This window comes from Triturus cristatus, chromosome 10 (genome assembly GCF_964204655.1).
Source record: "Triturus cristatus chromosome 10, aTriCri1.1, whole genome shotgun sequence".
Classification (NCBI taxonomy): domain Eukaryota; kingdom Metazoa; phylum Chordata; class Amphibia; order Caudata; family Salamandridae; genus Triturus; species Triturus cristatus.
The window spans coordinates 323,294,944-323,309,278 of NC_140593.1; the positions used below are offsets into that span (position 1 = coordinate 323,294,944).

A 14,335-nucleotide genomic window follows, 5' to 3' on the forward strand; every position below is an offset into this window, starting at 1 on the left:
GTAATAAAAAATTCATAGCGGGTAGGGTAGGGATATCCTACCACCCTAGACCCGGTGGGGAGGGGGGTCCCAGAGGTACCCACACTGGGGCCAAATACATATTTATTTTTATTGGCGCTGTGGATCTGCTGATGATCCACTGCTCAAATAAATAAAAATGCAGGTTCTTGTCCGTTTTTAAAATGAAATGAGCCCTGGGGTGGGGCCAGGACGTGGGAGTCAGCGGTTTGATATTTTATGGACTGGGGACTGCATGGCCCCCTACCAAAGCCTTTTTTAGGCCCCGGAACTCCACCTCTCGGGGACGCTTTAATTATAATTGTGAGGTGGAGCATAGCTGCCCTGAGCCTTAATTAGGCCATCTACCGGAGCCAAATGTGTTTTTTATGGGACGGGGTCATACAGTCTCCCTCACTTAGCCTCTTAGAGGCCCTCTTCCCTTGTGGCCGAATTCAACATTTTGGGGAAGGGGCAAAAAGAAAGTCACTGGCCACGGGGGATCCCATTCCCCAAGGCCCGACGTGAGCAACGTCCAGGGGACCCTTATCCCACAGGTTTCCCCTTACACCTCTCAACGACTGCAGCTGTTGTGGGTGCCATGTTTGGGCATCAGGCACCCACTTAAAAATAATAGTCGTCTCCTGCTGACACTCACTATGGGTGCTGGCTGTGTTATATGATCCAGTTAGGCCCATGTAGCGAAGCAGCTTATTTCTCACTTTGTCCTCACAAATAACATTTTCAGCTGCGACCTTTTGCACATATTTGCATGCACAACAGTGTTGGATTCGTTTTCCTGAAACTAAACTTGTTTACACATCTAGCTTTGCAAAACATTATCACAACACCCTGAACATCATGTACAAGTCTTGTTTCACACTATGTACAAATGTCATCACTATGTTCATCCACGGGGCGACAGGGCTATCTACATAACCATAACATTACTAATCTATACAAACATAGCAAGGCTGCTTTTTATTATAAAAGATGAGCATCCCGATAGATTAGCAGAGGAGGCACTTCCGCTGACAACGAGGGTCCCTGCATACTGAGACTTCACCGTGCAGCGGTCTGACATCTCGTGAGGGGTGTCCAGTTTGTGACCAAGATGGGGTCCTTCATCCTATCCCATCAGGTAATGAGGTTGGATCGTCCCTTGGGGGGATTCTTGGCTCTATACCTACACACACTCTAGGTACACTTAGAGTAGGGATCGCATAGTAGGAGTACACTCGATTACTGCGTTGTTTTATATGCCTTATATTCATTGTTTTAGCAACATGGTAGAACTATCTACTATTTACACTTTTGGTGCTTGTAATCACATTTATCAGCTTCTGTCTACTAATCATTGCAGCACATATATTTTATGCAAGAATTACGTTGGTTCAATAAATATTATTGAAAACATCCCACTGTATATGCTCTGTATATTTCTCTGAGAAAAAGTGAGCACGAGTGACTGAGCAACAGGTTCTGTACTGTTTGCATGATCCCTGAGGGGTCAGGGTTGTCATGATCAGTGGTTGCCAGAAAACAATATGCTCCCTGGTAAGGTAAGGGAGGGGCTTACGGTGGCACTGTGAGCTAGCTGGTTTCTAGGCCAACATATCCTGCGGGGGTGACGATAATCAGTCTTGGCACTAAGCCCCTAGTTTATGTTTTCAACACAATGTGCAGATCCTATGGATTGGTAGGAACTACACTACAGCTGGCGAGCTGGCAGGGACCACAGGGTACTTGAGGCTCCCCCATGGCCCCCAACTAAAAAACATGCGTAGGTTCCCTAGGTGGGAACTCTGCGCCATAACAAAAAGTAATTTTAAAAAAAAATAAATTAGAGTAAGGAGCCACTGATTTATTATTCACTGCTCCTGCAAGGAGCGCCCCCTAGTGCTTCTTTTATTTATATTTGTTCTTCCTGGTGGTGCTCTAGAAGGAGCAGCGGCACCACCAAACACTTTTTTATGTTGTGGAGGAAGCATGGAGCATATCAGCCTCAAGCAACATAAAAAAAAAAAACACAGCAAGTCTTCTGGGTCATTAAATACTTTATTAAAATAAATTGAGACAATCGCTATTATTAAACGTTGCAACATATGAATTTATAAAGTATAAACTTAGTTATATTTATTGGTGACTTTTTGACAAAGCCCATAGGTCTGCTTAATATATGGTGCTGTGTTGACATCTTGATAAAGCCAATAGTCCTGTCGCCACAGGCCAGGCCCTGAACCCAACCCCATGCCACGCTTGGAGATGAACATCTTATTTTACTTTTATTTTAATTTAGAAAGTAACTGAAAAAAGCTAAGATTATAGTGATGTTATAGCTAGGAATTGCAATAATAAGTTAATTTACCTTTTTTAAAAATCGTTCAAAATTCAATGTAAAAAACAAAAGTTAGAGGGGTGTTATATTTAGGTGAAAATGTCAGGTGAAAAACTGTACTGTGTATAAAATCCTTCATGAAGTGCCATCATTATTTTAATTATTGACTTATTTATTTACACTTTCGGCTAAAGCGCAATTAATGAAAGAATAACAAAGTCCATGTGGAAACAATAAAATAACTTATATGCAACTATGTTTAAAAAATGAAAATCCAAAGGAAGAAAATAAGGGGAGAAAATGACAAAAGAAAGAATGAAGGTGAGTAAAGAAGAGAAACCTTAGGCAACTAGTAACAGAAACTACCAGAAATTCTGGGTTGATATCCTGCGATTCAGTTTCACTCAGATGCAACTGGACATTCCTTAACATTATGTGTGCCACCCAGAGTCATGCATGGGAGGCTGATGAGTTATGATTAGCAGCTGCACATTGATTTCAGTTTCTTCTCACAAAGTAACCAAGCCTCTCCTAGATTAAATACCATTTTAGGTGTAACATTATAAAATAAATTAGTTCAAATACCTTTAAAAAAAATTACTACACTGTGGAACACGGATGTACATATCAGATTAATCCAAAAATATGTTTTATATCCTACCCAGCTTTTCAGTCAATGTCTTATTCATTTGCACATTTGATCATGCCATATTGGGTCATTTAAAAACACATTCATCTTCTTCTAGGAGTAGATGAATCAAGCTTCTATCTTTACTGTGAGGAGTGATCTTATGTCTAAACTGCCATCCCTGTCTTTTCTTCCATAAAGGACAGATAGACAGTATCATTTGAGGTACCGACAGTGTCTCACCTAAGCAAAATTCCTAAAGCAAGTCGCCTTGTCGACATTTAACAGTGGCTTTTCTGTTACTTGCTTCACTTCAGCATATCCATGCATCTGTTCATAGAGCATTCCACTGCAACTTCCAATCTGAAGAATAAACTTCCAGTTTAGAGGCTACAATGTTCTTGTCCATCCAGCAATCATCTTCTACTTTGTACTTTGGGAAAGTAATGATTTGTTTTCTGTACCCTTTTATACAGTAAGCTTTTATACAATATAAATATACGGTGCTGCTATTAGCCAACAAAATAATATTCAATTTGCCAACATTAGAAGAATAGAAGGCAGACGACATTGCCAGGATTATATATCTTGGCCTGAAGGTAAAAAGAAAAGTCAATGGAGAGTAGTTAACACACTGCCTGGATACCCGACTCAAAAACAGCACTGCCTTCCATTCCAGCATGACCTCAGACATGTGAACGAATACCTTTTCCTGAAAATAAGGCATCTTCTTGTAGCTCCTATATCTTCCATTTAAGTTTTTTCGATTTTCACAAACAACTTCTTTTTTTTATAGCAGCATAGGTAAAAAGCAGACTGAGAGCCTTTTTTCATCCATTACCATTATTTGGCAGCATTCTGACTTCTTGTCACTTGTAAACAGTCTTGTTTACACATAGGGCCCAGGCAGAGATCATTACTTATACCTAGATGTTCGCTATTTCCTCAGTTTTTTCAATCCAGAAAACACAATTCCAACCTTAGCACATGCAAGAACCCTCAACCAAAATCTCACTATATTGATCAATTAAAATTACTACCTGGGCCCCCTCAAAAACAGCAACAAGATACCTATTTTCTATTGGCACATTTGCTCTGTTTTTTAAATGAATACAATATTTTATTGTAAGCCTAAAACATAGGCCAGGAAGACCACATACCTCTGATTGGATTGTGATGTTCGATGGTCTGGTTTTGATGTAGAAGCAACTACATTTCGGGTTACAAGTTGACCCTGTCTTGGCTGTGTAATGTTGGGAAAAGGTTTTCGTTCTTTGCTGTGTTTATTCCTAAAAAAGGAAAGAAGGCAGGTTGATTCTAATTACAAAAGCAAAACAGATTCCAGTTTATGTCGAACATTAGGAATATCATCACAAATAAATAAGACCCACTTACTCTTCACCTTCCATTAAAAAAGTAATCTACGTGAATCCCATGGAAAAAGGGAATGTGCTGATAAATTAGCAGAAATGTGGCGAAATTACTTGTTCTAGGATAAAGCAAGGTAACTTGGAAGCCTTCCTTTAGGTTAGCCCGGTAGAGTTTTGAGAATTCATTTGAAGAAACATTGATGAACAAGGATCATAAACAGTTTCCAAAAGGCTAGGAGATATTGGGGCCAATTCACAAAGATTTTGCTACTAGTAGCTTTGACTTACTCTTGTAGTTCTCCTGGATTGTTCCTGTGTTCCAGGATTGAAGGCTCCCTCTAAGCTTACTCCTAAAGGTAATGAGTAAGCCAGGAGTATCACAAGAGTAAATCACAGTAAACTCTTTGTGAATCGGCCGCTACATCCATAGATTACTGGTTTGTAAACTCTGCATGATTGTACAGAGGTTGGATTCAACTTTAAAACTACAACTACATATCAGTGCCTCTGCTATGTTGAAGAAAAAAATATATATTTAGAGCATGTCAAAATGTATTGACAAATCTGAACATGGGTACTTGTTTGCTTACTTGGCATTGCTCAGTAACTGGCTCAAAGAGGGTGAATGGTAGCACTATTCATTTGGCCACAGCATTCATTAAGAGGAGGTATTTGAGGTATAGGCACATTATTTGGGGAGGAGGAGTAGTTAGTACACCTGAATGCAATTCATTTTTAGGTCGAGCCTGAGCCAGCGCGTAAGCGCTGCTCTGTCGATGATCTGTTGTAGTACAGTACGGGAGAGAAGTCCCGCCCACTCCCCGCCCATATTTTTAATTGGCTTGTGTCTTTGTCCTTCGTAAATGCTGTCTTCTGATTCATAAAAAGGCTTGTTAGTCCCTTCTTAGTACAGCCTTGTCTTCATTTGTAGCCTCCCAAGGCTACTGGCCCCTTTACTTGGTTGTTACACAGTAGTGTACAGTTTTCTTTATTGAATTTCTCCTACGTTAAGCACGACGATGTGCTTTGCTTACATTCAGCTGGCCATGCCCGCTTTCAGCCGAGACAATGTGGGCTGGTTGATTGTAACAAACGAAAAAACGGAAGAGCGAGGTCAGCAGCAGAGCTGTTGTGTATACATCACTCATTTGTTGCAAATTCCTCCTCTGATTGTTTGAAAGAGTGAAGAAGACTTGCTGGATTTGGAGAGTGTCAAAAACAAGAGAGAGACCGACCAGATGGCCTTTTTAATTTTTGCTGGTCTGCGCCAGGAAAAGCCGACAGAGAGCCATGCTTCAGTTTAAGGAGGGATACCCGGGTTTACTAAACACTGCTGTATTGGACTTGTACATAAATGTATTTTGAGCCCTGGGCCTGAGGTTCACGAGTAGCTACGTAGCAGGGCTTCGACTGAAATATGAACTGGAACCAGGAGAGCCATAAGAATCAACGTCTACATCGGACTCCTCTGATGGGGAGAATCCACACTTGCCCGGAACAATATGTGGCTCCCATCTGTATTTTGCTTAATCGACGCTGGAAGTCAGGCTCACCATCAGCCAGGGGCCCAACGGCACTATGTCCGAAGCCCGACATTCCTCCTGGAGGATTCGGGTGGCAGTAGAACACATCCAGATTCTCTGCCCCGTTCTGGAAACATAAGTGTTTATATCTTGAACTCACAGCTCATTGTTTACTCTGTAAGGTGACCACCGGGCGCAATACCACCAGGCAATAGTCATGGGGCTCCCTTCCTTGTACAGATTGTTTGCAAGTGTTTTTAAGTAATGTGGAGCGGTTAAAATAAAACAAGCATTGGCATAGCCAATAGGTCTCGCCATTGGGACCTTATAAGTGTTTAGTTATCCAGCACAATATCCTTGGTGCAACAACATCAAGTTTTGCATGGCTAAACACTTATAAGGTCCCAAAGGCGAGACCTATTGGCTATGCCATGGTTTGTTTTGAGTGAGTGGCTCGTGCAGGTATGTCACTGTGAGGTAGAGATGCTGCGAGTGCTTTTACAGGAGCCCCTGTGACATTGCGCCTCTTCAAAATGTATCTTGGGTCTGGTGTAATACTTCTAGCCCCTATTACTGTCTTCTCACACCCAATGCATCCTTAAATGTCCCATGTACAGCCGGGGTTGACACTCCTATTATCCCTGCCCTCCAGTGACACTTTACCTGTCATGGGAGGTAGTGGTGGATGTGGTGGTGGTGGACGTGGTGGTCTGGACATGGTGGTGGTGGACGTGGTGGACATGGTGGTGGACATGGTGGTGGTGGTGGACATGGTGGTGGTGATGGATGTGGTGGTGGACATGGTGGTGGTGGATGTGGTGGTGGTGGATGTGGTGGTGGTGGTGGACATGGTGGTGGACATGGTGGTGGTGGTAGACGTGGTGGTGGTGGTGGTGGACGTGGTGGTGGACATGGGGGTGGTGGTGGACATGGTGGTGATGGTGGACGTGGTGGTGGATGTGGTGGTGGTGGATGTGGTGGTGGACGTGGTGGTGGATGTGGACGTGGTGGTGTGGTGGACGTGGTGGATGTGGTGGTGGTTGACATGGTGGTGGTGGACATGGTGGTGGACGTGGTGGTGGTGGTGTATGTGGTGGTGGACATGGTGGTGGACATGGTGGACGTGGTGGTAGTGGTGGATGTGGTGGTGGTGGACGTGGTGGTAGTGGATGAGGTGGTGGACATGGTGGTGGTGGACATGGTGGTCATGTTGGTGGTGGACGTAGTGGTGGTGGTGGATGTGGTGGTGGTGGACATGGTGGTGGTGGTGGATGTGGTGGTGGTGGTGGACATGGTGGTGGTGGATATGGTGGTGGATGTGGTGGTGGTGGACGTGGTGGTGGACATGGTGGTAGTGGACATGGTGGTGGTGGTGGACGTGGTGATGGTGTTGGATGTGGTGATGGTGGTGGATGTGGACATGGTGGTGGTGTTGGATGTGGTGGTGGTGGTGGACATGGTGGTGGTGGACGTGGTAGTGGTGGTGGTGTTGGTGGTGGTAGACGTGGTGGTGGTGGACATGGGGTGGTGGTGGACATGGTCGGGGTGGACATGGTGGTGGTGGTGTTGGACATGGTGGTGGACGTGGTGGTGGTGAACGTGGTGGTGGTGGATGTGGTGGTGGACATGGTGGTGGTGGATGTGGTGGTGGTGGACGTGGTGGTGGTGGTGTTGGACGTGGTGGTGGTGGATGTGTTGGTGGAAGTGGTGGTGGTGGTGGACGTGTTGGTGGACATGGTGGTGGTGGACATGGTGGTGGTGGACGTGGTGGTGGTGGTGGACATGGTGGTGGTGGACGTGGTGGTGGTGTTGGCGGTGGACGTGGTGGTGGACATGGTGGTGGTGGACATGATGGTGGTGGACGTGGTGGTGGTGGATGTGGTGGTGGTGGTGGACGTGGGGGTGGATGTGGTGGACATGGTGGTGGTGGTGGACGTGGTGGTGGTGGTGGACATGATGGTGGTGGTTGTGGTGGTGGACGTGGTGATGGTGGTTGTGGTGGTGGACGTGGTGGTGGTGGTGGATGTGGTGGTGGTGTTGGATGTGGTGGTGGACGACTATTGGGTAGGAGGGTGCTGGCAGAATGTGGATGGAGAGGAGGATCTCGAAGGGGGCACATGGGAGAGCAGAAAGAGACTGAAAACGGCAAGTAGATAGAACACGAAACAGATCTAACGGGGTGGTCCCTTCTTATAGCGCATGTGGATGTTCCTTAGCACCCCGTTTTTAGTAAACAGGGGGACTATAGGGAGATTAATTGATTAATCACGCATGATGATTGCGTGAGAGTAATTGATTAATCACGCATGATGATTGCGTGCGGAAGCTGGTGTTGTTCGAGTCACAGCCTTGGCTTACCAATGTGTGATTCTGGGCAAATTAGTTAATCTCCCGTGCCTTCTAAAAGGCAATGTGTTCCTGTGTGAATGTGCTCTTGTGTAATGTAACTGGGTGTCTTGTAAAGGTCTCTACTACTCGAGTTCAGTTTGCGCAGTATGAATTTGCAAAACAAACACCCAGCAGACCTTGTAGAGCAAGAGCCTATTATATCCGTTCATGTAGCGCACGCACAGCAATGAGGGCTCTGTACAGCCCAGTACTGCATTTAAAATTTAAAGCGCATTAAAGCGCAATGCTCCGTTAATAAAAAAAATACGTTGTGCCTGCAGTGAGAGTGGCTCACAAAGAAAAGAAACAAGCCACAGCATCGCTCTGGTTCATGCTTGGGATGTGGGAGGGGTGTTCTGTACACAAAGGCATTACGGCGCTCTAGTAAATAAATAAATAAAACAAGTGAAAGCGATCATGTTTGGAGCTGAAAGTGCACGCTGTGCTTAATGAGCCATGACGAGGGAGAAAAGTCACGCTCGTTCCCGCAGAATCTAGGCAAGGGCAGAGAGAAGGCGGGACATACACCAGCCTTTGGCCAATTGCGTCATGTCTTTCTTAGAAAGACGCATGCAAAGGCCAATAGCGGGTGAAGGAAACAAAAGCACACGCACGAGTGTATGTTCCAAAGTTTAAAGCCCTTACTAATGTCTCGCAGTGCAACGCATGTGCGCTGGCTCAGGCGAGACCTAAAAAGACTTCACCTTCCAGAATGCATTAGGTTGATAATGTAAAGCCCAGGATTAGTACATGATGTCATTGATGACGTAATCATCATGTAATATTTTCAACTGTACTATAGGGGCAAGAGGCAGAATACAGGCTCTTCATTTACCAACATTTAAATAAAAAAAACACAGATAAAAGAAGAATTTGGAAGCTGTTGAAGCCTCTGTCAACCTCCTTTCCAAATGGCTGTTGAATACCTCAGGCAATCCAAACATACTTTGGGATTGTCAAAGTTTTTTCCAACCGTTTTACGAAGATACCCATAGTTTTCTGCTATTTTCATTGTATATGATTTATGCTTTTTATTAAACATAAGTCATAGGCAATTTATGTTTAACTTTTGCGTAATCAGAGTTTGGGAGTAAGTGTGACGGGTGGAAGACCTAAGGAGGTGAGTATTAACATGATAAAGTGGCAGAAAAGTGAACTGCTTCAGTCGGACTGGCTTAGTTTTGATCCTACGTAGTGTGTTTGTTATTATGTTTTTGCGATGACAGTAAAAAAAACCTTGCTAAACCTAGAAATGCTGTGCGCGAAAACTCCAGGACTGGGTATAAGTGCATCACAAGACATGTGGCCCCTTGTGAGCTCTGGAAATTAAAAGGGGGCAGGGGTGGTAGGTGTATACACTGCATATTCCACGGGGCGCCGTAGGAAGAGCGAGCACTAGTCGCTCTGAACAGGAAAAGCAGCCGGCTTAATGTGCCCGCCGGTCCCCCGCTGAAGCCCGTATCACCGGTTTTGAAGATACTAATGACCCTCTTCGAAAATAGCGAACCACAGCCCGGTTCTGTAAGGCTGCTGCCATTATACACAGCCTCTTTCACTTTTCTGAGGTCCTGAAGAAAGCCCCTTCAACCCACATGGGCGAGCTCTAAGGGCTGAAACATGTCGACCTATTTTTCTGACATTTCTAGTGCGTTAGACTGATAATTCGTCTTTCAACACACACCACTGTTTTTACTTACCTTGATTCCAGACTTATTAAAAAATACTGTCCAGGACATACCAGGTTCTCCAAACTTCCCATTTTTTAACTCACTTCACTACGGCACTTGACACTCACCTTTCCTTGATCACTACTGTAATAACCAGTGGTTTTCCTCCGGGTGGAGGTAAGCATATAAAAAAGAAGCCCTATGATGATGCTGTCACGTTTTTAATTTTGGCGGAGAACCAAGAACCTATGTACGTGAATGTGGGTTTTTTTAAATTAACATGTTACAAACCCTGGTTACTCAGGTCAAGTGATCCATTCCCTATTGATATTAAATATTCCATGAATGCCCACCAGGCAGTAGATTTAGAGTGCCTACCTAGCTCCATGCCACCAGGACATCACATTTTGTGTCTTGACCGTTACTTGACAACTACTATGAGAGTTGTAGTCATGGGCTGCTTCCATTGAGCACTTTAACTATGCCATACCTGGTGACAGTGAATAGTATTAGAAACGTCCAGAAGGCATGATGTCATGACGACCTGGATGACAACCGTAAATAGACCATGGGTTCTTTACATCACATGTTGGTTTTAAATATTTTTTTTCAAAATATTTTTATTTGCTTTTTAAATTTTACTGATTTGTATGTATTATTTTTTATATTATTACATATTTTAATAGCACTATTTGCAGAGGGACACCCCTGTATATACAGTTAGTTAATATTCAGGTCACCAGCTAAAAGGCAGAATGTCTAATTTTGGAGGAGAGAATTTAGAGGGGCTGGACAACTTTCAAAACTGATAGAAGGCAAACAAATTGACATTCCGAAGTGAGTTCTATGACATCCAGAACATACTAAAGTAAATCTTTAATTTGAAATTTTTACGCACTGCTGGTTAGTTGCTTAGATGAATAGAGAGTTCCAAGAGTGGGTTGATGTTCCATGGAGGACTGGTCTTAATATTTGAGCTATACATTTATGATTCTCAAGTTGCAAGGAGTTTTTACTTCTTAGGCTTTATTTACTCCGAGATATGATCAGTAGTTTAGCAGTTGTTGAATTGTTTTCAAGTTGGTGGCTTTATGAGCCATGCATCTGGTTTTGAATTTGATTCTAGTTAGTGATGCCTTTGAAAGACTAGGAAATTGGGTCAAACTGCAAGTACTTCTAAATGCAGTGCTATGTTAAAGAACAGTAGATGTGGCAGCACCCAGGATAATGTGATGCATGGCTAAATACTTTATACGGTCCCAAAGGCGGGACCAATTGCATTGCAAATGCTTGTTTTAATTTGGGGGAGCGCACACTCTTTATATTTGAGGAGGTAATGGACACACATTCATTATTGGGGGGAGTATTAGATTAATTGCCTCTATTTAGCTACAGTCCTGGACAGTACTATGAAGTTGATTTCCTATATGACTGATTCCAGCCTGTCTCCTGCCTCCCCTCCCCATCACCAAAGCACTTTCACTTTCAGATTTCATCTTTTTCCAAATGGTGTCCCAATAAGCTCCTGCATCACTCAAGCCCTATATTACCTTAAAGTGTATCAGAAGGCACTGCATAGTCACACTTATGGCTTTGAATTCTACTCTTATCCAGGTGACATGTAGATCCAGCAATGAATGGACAACAATTTGTGTGTCTGTGCTTCTTAGTTCTATCTATGTTCATTATGTATTTGTGATTGGCTGGGCAAAACCACTGGGAGTGATGTCAGCTTTTGGACAATATGGTTTTGTCCAAGTTGCATGTATAATTACCTCATCTCTATTTCACGTACAAACTTGATTTCAAATTTAATGATGATTTTCCGATGGCTGCCAATAGTTACATCGTATTTGAAATGTAACACAACCTATACCTCCTTCTTGAAACCAAATCCTGTGTATAGAACACCAGAACCCCAGGAAATGTCCCACTACTCATATATAAATGTGCCCCACTTAAAGGAATTACTAAACATGCCAATATTTATTCTCGGTTGTGTACACTCCCTACTACATGATGCATCCGGTGCAGTTTCTTGGTGGGTGATACTGTAGAAATTGCACCATGATCCACGTATAAATACTTTTTCAAAGTTTTGAGTTTTTTATAAATATATACATATAGTTTAGTAAATAATTTGGTTGAGATCATTTAAATCATTATATTTGTGTTACCTCACTCACATATTTTGTTAAATCATCTTTAATGGATTTTGTATAGCTTTAAAGAATGCCTAATTTCTATGGATGCCAGTTCAGAAATGTACGGGTGGCTACTTAACCCATGGGAAATGTGATGCAAGATTGGATTATTGTCAAGGATGGTCTTCAAATGACTATTGCTTTATTAGCACACATCCATTACACTGTATAGCAACAGTTCGACTCTTATGTGCCCTGCTGCCTAGGGTGAAATGTTCCCTAGTGTGCATATTCAAACATGTGCTAAGGAAAAACTAATAAATACTTAATCCAACTGGACACATTTTTAATTGTTTCAGATATCCGAAACATGAGCCTCAGCCAACTTCTGACAAATTATTAATTTGGTTGCAATTTGGCTTCATGTCACAGCCATCTTCACCCTAAGTGGCTCTCTCAACTACAGATCACTGGGACCATGAACAAACTGAAACGACATCATCATATACTTTGTTTGCACCACTCTCCCTCTATGATAGCAATTATACTCTACTCAGAAACCTAGACTTCTACTTGGAGGATCACATTGACTCCCAGTCAAGATTACTTATTGAAACCTTGGATGCCTGGATCTCAATGAAACAGTAAAGGGACCTACGCACGTCCCTGGATACTTCCTGGACCCTATTTTCACCACCTTCAACAACATACGATCAGGGAGCCCATACCAGTCCTATCCACACTCTTGTAAAACTCAGCATCCCCATCCCAGTCCAAGGCACATACACCACCACCAGACCGGTCCGTCGAAACTGGAACAGCATCACTGGCAAGGACTGGAACCTGACTCTCAACACCTAATGAACCCAATCCAGCAAAAGCCTCACCAAAGTCATCAAGAATTCCAACAATTGGATTGCCTCCTGCACTGACTCTCCACTCCCCCTCAAAAACATCAAAACAAGATCCAGACCCCTGGCAGGTTGGTACAAGGAGGAACTCAGACTGATTGGATGCCACTGCTAACAACTACAGTGCAAATGAAGAATGAGACAGGACAATGCAGGTGATAGCACGTTCCAATCCACCCTTTGACTCTACCACCAAATGATGCATACCACCAAACACACTGCTGTGGCAGACCGCATCAATGCCAGCATCAACAGAAGCATTTCACCATTGTGAATGATTTCAACTCACCATAGGCTGCCTTCAACTTGATTACTCCCCTCGCAAGACCACTGCAACAAACGTTCTCAATTCTTATGCAACTAAGTCACTGCCATTTATAGTAAATTCAACCCACAACTAAAACTGAAAGACCTCACCAAATGCCTGCAGACCTTATAAAAAGAACCAATACTAACTGCATGGCCCGTCATCACCCCAGAAGAAACCGACACCCCCATGAAGTCCATCCTCTCAGGGGCCCCACTGAAACACTGCCCGTCATCACTGCCACGGCTGACATCCCTATCACTCTGGAAATAGGAGACTTGGCAGCCCTCCTCTTCCTGGACTTACCCGCAATGTTTAAAACAATCTCCCACCCCATCCAACGCCTACATGACATTGGAATCCAAAAACACTACTTCCTGACTGACGTAGTCAGTCAGCATGGCACCGTACCCCTCAGATGACCGTGACCTCATTTGCTGAGTTCTGCAAGGATCCTCCAGGAGCCTGACCCTCTTCAACGCATACATGATCCCTCTAACTAGCCTCATTCCCTCTCACAACATCAAGGTCCTCTCTTACACCAACATCATGCAACTCGTTCTCTACCTCACAGACAAGATGCCCAGAAGCCGGATACGAATTCAATGCTTGCACGATTAAAATCACCCAATGGCTGAAGACCAACTACCTAAAGCTGAACAAAGACAAAACTGAAATTGTGATCTTTGGGAAGAGAACATCACCATGGGACTCCACCTGGTGCCCAACAGAGCTAAAAGTGACACCCACCTCCACCACCCACATCAAGAACCTTGAGATCGTTATCAATAGCAAACTCGAGATTACTGCTCAAGTCAATCCCATCACTGTCTCATACTTCCAGACCCTGAAGATGCTGAGGAAGATTTTCAAAAGGCTCACAATCAGCACCCGGAAAAAAATCATGCATGCCCTAGTTACGAACAAGCTGGAATATGGGAATACCCTCTATGCCCAGATCAACAAAAAACTCACCAGAAGGTTGCACAGTAGACCATTCAGAAATTGGCAACCAGAATCACTGTCAACCTCCCACGCCCCACTCACATCACTCCACATCTG

The 14,335-nt window shown here is 43.7% G+C and overlaps 1 protein-coding gene across 1 annotated transcript in view; it reads right to left on the bottom strand.

The window, feature by feature from the left end:
• The window catches only part of ST8SIA6 (ST8 alpha-N-acetyl-neuraminide alpha-2,8-sialyltransferase 6), a 375,988-nt gene that overhangs the window by 258,270 nt on the left and 103,383 nt on the right, over window positions 1–14,335 (bottom strand). Inside the window, exon 2 of the mRNA XM_085631516.1 lies at window positions 4,124–4,252. Coding sequence (XP_085487642.1) covers window positions 4,124–4,252 — 129 coding nt within the window. The remainder of the gene's footprint in view (window positions 1–4,123; window positions 4,253–14,335) is intronic.